This window comes from Scomber scombrus, chromosome 23, assembly GCF_963691925.1.
Source record: "Scomber scombrus chromosome 23, fScoSco1.1, whole genome shotgun sequence".
NCBI classification, from domain to species: domain Eukaryota; kingdom Metazoa; phylum Chordata; class Actinopteri; order Scombriformes; family Scombridae; genus Scomber; species Scomber scombrus.
Genome location: NC_084992.1, coordinates 15,417,218 through 15,423,709, shown reverse-complemented (window position 1 = coordinate 15,423,709; position 6,492 = coordinate 15,417,218). Strand labels below are relative to the sequence as shown.

The 6,492-nt window shown below is 36.2% G+C and overlaps 1 protein-coding gene across 1 annotated transcript; it reads right to left on the bottom strand.

The window, feature by feature from the left end:
• Positions 1–276: 276 nt before the first annotated feature.
• rpl34 (ribosomal protein L34) lies at positions 277–3,319 on the bottom strand. Its single transcript, XM_062444724.1, has 5 exons — positions 3,268–3,319; positions 2,742–2,813; positions 2,092–2,191; positions 613–716; positions 277–404 (listed from the first exon to the last, which is right to left on the bottom strand). Exons 2-5 carry the CDS (start codon positions 2,804–2,806, stop codon positions 320–322), a joined length of 354 nt encoding a protein of 117 aa, XP_062300708.1. The 5' UTR covers positions 2,807–2,813; positions 3,268–3,319; the 3' UTR covers positions 277–319.
• Between the last annotated feature and the right edge of the window lie 3,173 nt (positions 3,320–6,492).

The window sequence follows — 6,492 nt, the reverse complement described above, 5'->3', positions numbered from 1 at the left end:
CTTCAACTGCTGCTCTCCAACATAACACTCTGACTCATAAACTTTAACTGTAAAATACTGTATTTGGCTTCATGTAAACCTCATGTCATAAATGTTAAGTGATCAATTTGTTCCCATAACAATTTCTAATAGCACGTTTGGCATTTTGTCAACAGATCTGCAATAAATCCTAATTTATGAGGAACAAGGCTTTCAAAAAACACAAACCATTCATGCCAAGTTCTATCTGCATTTTCAATTTAATGTAAATCAAATGAAAGAAGTCAGAGCAAGAAATGGATTTGTTTGTCATTTTTTATTGTGGCAGTACAAATACATTTTACTTAGACTTTTGGCTCTGTGCCTGTGCCTTCAGCACCTTGACGACGATCTTCTGCTCCTCAATCAGGAAAGCACGCTTGATCCTGAGAATCAAAGAAATAACTCAATTAGTCATTTACTACAAACTTGAATTCCCATCATATCTGATTATACAAACACTCTTAATTTTCATTACACAAATTAAAAGTTTGGACTAAATCTTGTCAACATCTTTAAAAAAGGTAATAGGTGTTATTCTAACTTGTGAGCATAAAAAAATAAAGCCAGATGAAGGGGAAATGCTTCTCTTACCTATCACGCACGCACTTGGCGCACATAGAGCCACCGTAGGCCCTGCTGACGTGCTTCTTGGTCTTGGAGAGCCTCATCAGAACCTGAGGTCTAACAGCCCGGATCTACAAGACAGAAGAGTATAATTGTCAGAAAAGAGCTGATCAAGTACCAACAATCACATGCCATAGTGTTCAAAAGCAGAGGAACAATTTGATAGTTTTAAAACGTGTACTGTAAGCTACTAAAAATGGATGAAGGCTACAGTTACAGCTAGTCTACATTTACACCAAGTGTTAAATTCATTTGACATAAAAAGGCAAGCAGCACAGGCAGACTAGAAGATGTGTGCCACTCAAAGTAAACAAAACTTTTAAAAGTTTAAAACCTACACGACTGCACATTCTACAACCACACTGACAAATCAGACATGCTTTGACTCTTATGTCCCCTCTGATGCACACTGCTCTGATCTTATTTTGAGGGAGATCTCCAACATTTGTAAAACACAAATTTGGAAACATGAATGTAGGATAAGCCCTTCACCAATCAGGCTAATGAGCAACCATCAATTTGAGTAGTACTTACTGGTAAAATTTTGTTAAAGCCAACAACTCCTCAAGACACCAATTTTACTACCAATTTTTATTTTAAAAACAATTGTATAATTAAGTTGCTGAGTGTTACTTTAATTCATCAGTTACTTCAGTTAAACTCCAATGCCCAAGTGTGAATATCCACTGCTTCATTACAAGTCAAGTTCAGAATGGCCCTCGATCTCTATCCAGATCATGTTGTATGCTGCTTAACACTAATTCAAATAAACATTTTAGTAAATGTGTGAATTAATCCAGTTTACCTCAAATTAACGAAAAGTCGAATCACAAACAATTCTGTTAATCTCCAAAGCGACAGTCAATCATTACGTTAGCGCTCTGAAGTGATCACTTCAGATCCACAGTTATACCACCATAAAATACAAAAGTTTCCTCATTAATCACATCTTAATATGTCAAAGTTATGAGAATGCTTTTCTGACTTTCTCTGGAGGGTACAAAGCAGCACACAACACATCTTCTGCACCTGCTGTGGTTTATATCAGTGATGCAGATAGGAGAGCTCAAAAATTTAAAACACTTCATTCTGACAGAATGTGGTAACAGAACAACTACAGACTGGCATTTTCCCACCAAAAAACTCTAATGTAGGAGCGTGTGCCTACTGGTGCAAGAATTAAAGCAAAAACCAGCATCTTTACAGGCTAAGGCAGCATCTTCTCAATCCTACTATTGTCCCTATAATATTACTACCTAAGATATTAAGTTCACATTGAATTTTAAGTCTAAATAGGACATGAGAAAATCTTTATCATGCAAACACGTTTCTGAAATTGTGACATGGGGAGAACATGCCTTGATTGATGCCAGTATTTTATACAGGAAAAGTCACATGTGTATACAGCATACTGTTGGGGGAGCAAAATATAAAGCATCTACTTACACCACGCAGTCTTCCTGGGCAGATGCCACATGCTGACTTGGGAGCTTTGCCAGTCTTCTTGGTGTACAGGTACACAATACGGTTACCAGGCGTCCGGGACCTGCAGATCAGCAAAGAAACAGACAGTTTTACAAGCAAATACTTGAACTGGCTATGATGCCGTCAGCTTCACAAACTGGCATCACACAAACCTTCCTGCAAGACTGAACCACTTATTACTTACAATATTCATCTTCCATTGTGTAGTCAATTATACTGCTTATGACTAATCTGTGATGTACTCATTTATGCCAATATATATACTGTTTGTACTTTTATACTACTATGTATAGAGGATCTAATTTATGTTTACATTGACTTTTTGTATCATAACTTGAGCTGTTTATTCAGGAATCGGTAGCTTTCACATTTCATACTGTTACTTGTGTTCACGCTACACTATTCATACTGTTAATATTCAAACAGTAGAGATCTCTTAACACATTTATACTGGTATTTACTTATATGTCGAACATATATGCACACACAACACTGCACTTTACCACTTCTTTAACACTTATGTTAAGATGCTAAGTTGCATTTTGTTGTCTCAACTTCTACTCTGTGCACTGACAATTAAGTTCAATTTAATATATTTAGAGAGTACTTACAGTCTAGTTTTGTTGGAGGCGGTGTTGTAGGACAACCTACGACGGTAAGTCAGGCGCTGCACCATGATGAAGCTGGAAAAAGACACAATGTTGAGTTAAGATGCAAACATGCTGCCTGGATGCTAACAACCCTGATTGCTATGCTATCGGTGCTACGGCTAAAGACTGTGACACCGGCAATCGGTAACGTTAGTAAACAACTTGTTAACTGCCTCAATTTATCTCCAAGGAAAAATAGTCCATTATGTACAAGTGAATTATATGTCAGGTCATTCTAAATGAAGCTACAGCGACTCTACAACATGTAGTTCAGTGTATTCATAGCGGCCTCTTAGAGACCCCTGAGGGGCGCTTTAAAAATGTTAATTGTAACCCACTTTCTCGGGAAATCTTCACGTAGTTATAAGCAAACACTTGTTTATAGAATCATCTCTACTTGAAATTAACCACAAATTGTTTCTAAAATGTAGGATTACACTGGATTATTTGGTCAGAATGTATCGGAGTAAAGCAGGAGCCACCATACCTGCTATCGCGGTAGCCGGAAGAGGAAGGACTTGGGCGCGTGTCAAAGGTTAAACTTCCTCCATGCCGGTGTTACATCGTATTTGGTCACCCGTCAAATTCTGTGACCTGCAGTGGTAGAAAAAGTACTTAGTAAAAGTTTCGATACCATATTGTAAGAATACTAAATTACAAGTTAAACTACTGCATTTAGAATCCTACTTAAATTAAAAGTAAAAGTTCTTTAGTAAATGTATCTGGAAATACTTCCATATTTCTAGGACTTTAATGGAATTATTTTGACCTGTAATAAACTATTTTTACATATTTTTACATTTTTCATCAGAATCTTACCCCTTTCCCACCAAAGCAGTTCTAGAAGGGGTATCTGTGACCTGCAGGTCACAGAATCTGATGGGTTACCAAATACGATGTAACACCGGCTACCTCAAGCCTGCCCCCTGCTGGTGTTAAAGTTTTGCAACACAGAGAAAGTATGAAACAAATTATGTGTTTATATGCTTGTTAATAGAAAGGAAGACTAATATTAAAGATGTCCTTCGAATTATAACAACCTATACTTCTTTTGTGTGCGTTGCAACAAATTACACAAAAAATATTTTATCAAAACAAATGTTTTCACAAATTTGCTTACAGGCACATACTTGGCATGGATGGTAAAAGTAATACAATAACACAACGCCAAATTATCAAAGCTGGCTATATGAAACATTTGGCAAATATAGTTATTATATTCAAGATCAAATAAAAATGTCTTTGAAATTTAATACAATTAAAATGATACACAATATTTATTAAAGTAATAATGACACCCTTTTCACTTGACATTAAAGTCCATAAAAAGACACAGAATATTCCCCTTTTTTTTTTTTTTTACTCAAAGACAAAAGATACTAAAAATTATCTAATTAACAGTATTGACTGGAAAGTTTTCATATTTTCACGTAGTTGTTCAAGCACTGATAAATATACAGTATCTCACAGTTTGAGAGAACCCAGAAGGGACAAGTCACCAAACAGGCACAGACACTGTGATTAGCACCAGTTTATTCAAATCTACAAGCGTTTCATTTTGACATTTCATAGCAGGAGAAGCACATGTGCAACTTATATCTTAACGATTGCTTAAGTTAACGATGGCTGCATGACATTTAGATTTAGATTTAGCTCTACAATCCTGCTATTGTTGTATTTACTGGCATTGACTGACACACCTAAATGGAGCAGAGTACAAATACATTTCACTAGTTGCACCTGTATTTTTTCCTACTTGACAAGTCAATATGTTTGCCAGAAAAGGGCCTATACTTACTTTGCCTAACCCTCAGTGGGGACCCACCCATTCCCACAAGCAATGCAGCAATGGAACTGGCTCAACCTGAAGTTCACTTAATTGGCAGTGTAGAGACAATGCATGATTTGTCCACAAGATGGCAGCAGAGTTAGATGTGTTACTTGTAGGTAGTTTACAGGGTGACACTGTAGCAGGAGGCAGACTCCACAGCCCCTGGACAAGGATGGAAATGTACATGTATGTGTGCAATTGAGGTAATAACATGTACATTTAAGCCTCAACCCTAATATTGTGTAACTGGAAAAATCTTTTTCTAAAAACTTGACAAGGATCATTCAGCTTTCTTCTTGTATGAAACACAAGCATGTGGACACAAACACTTTAAAGCCCCTTCAGTTGAACTAACTCTTAAAAAAATAAAATAAAATAAAATAAAAACATAACACATATTTCCTTACATTCTATTTATAGAGGGGTAAACTCCCCTTTGTCCGCAGGACAGGGGAGCCTCTTCTATTAAATGTTATGCTCAGCCTGTTTTAGCTATGCTAATGTTTGCTAAATGTTCTAATGTGGGTGACCCTGCAATCATATTAACTAGTGATAAAAATAAAATGATATGGAAAATCAGTCTAGGGTTTGAAGTTAGCAAAGGCATTGCACAGATGAGAAATATAAAGAGCTATTTCCTTTGAGTATTTAGGTTTGCCCAACATAATCTAGGGCAGCAACAAAGCAGCAAGTTATTTTTAAAGTGGCACAAGTTGGTTTGATTTTATTAATAGTTTTGCAAACATATTTAAAGATTTTTTTAAAATATATTTTTAAAAACCATCTAAATGATGCATGTATGCATTTTTCTTTGCAACATGAAAAAGTAGCTCTATGCCATGAATGCTTAAAAATAACTGCCAGGTACTGGAATCAGTAGCATACACACCGTAGCTGTAAGGAAAGAAATAGCTCAAAATGGCTCCTTATCAAAGAGGTGCGGTGTCACAAACAGATATTTGCTGAGCTCAGCCAACAGATGGTGAGCTTGGCATCCTTTTAGATGAGGCATTTGGCAAAGGCAAAGTTCAGTGACAACTCACTGCTCTGTAGAATGTACTGGCACATTACGCATCCTGTTTAAAGGAATGATACTGTGTGTTTTTATGCTTAACGGAGTTGTTTTTTTGACAGTGAAAATTACAAGTAAATTACTTTGCACAGGTTTAGCTGATTAGGTTTAAAATTCTACCATGCTTTAAGACTTATCATAAATATGTTGTCCGTTACAACTAATAAATTTGGACCAGTCATCCAAAATGTTGGTTTGTGCTGGAAAAGTCTTACATCTATTCTATACCATTTACACGAGAGGCATATATTTAGATGTTCAAAGTCTGCTAAACAAAGGATTCTGTGAAAATGCTGAGTTACCTCAGATAAAGTGATTAGCTTCTCCAGTGTTTTCCTAATTGTCATCAAACCTGACATAGACCAAATATGTTTTCTTAAATCCACAGCAAAAAGATTTCACTTTCTTCATTGACATTCACCTTTTTGATTGTAATTGTTTTTTATTACTGGTGACCTCTAGAGGTCAAAGCATGTTCTACATGATCTGTTGAGGGATTGATTTGATTGAGTCCAGATGTGACACGACCTGGGAATAACTCGTTCTCTATGAGAATAAAGGTCTCGTACAAAGGTTGCCAAGAAGATTTGTGCCGACTCCAAGGGACACCGAGGCACAAACACATGTCCAAATAATTAGTAACATCTGCAGCCAGTTGGTCTTAATCTTGTCAAAAGTAATTATTCTAAAAGGCAGCATCTTAATTGAATCTTTAATTTAGATGTTAATACAACAAAATATCAATAAATTCACATAATTCAATAATTATTGACAACGAAGCCAGCTGACTTTACTGCTCATTTTGAGGA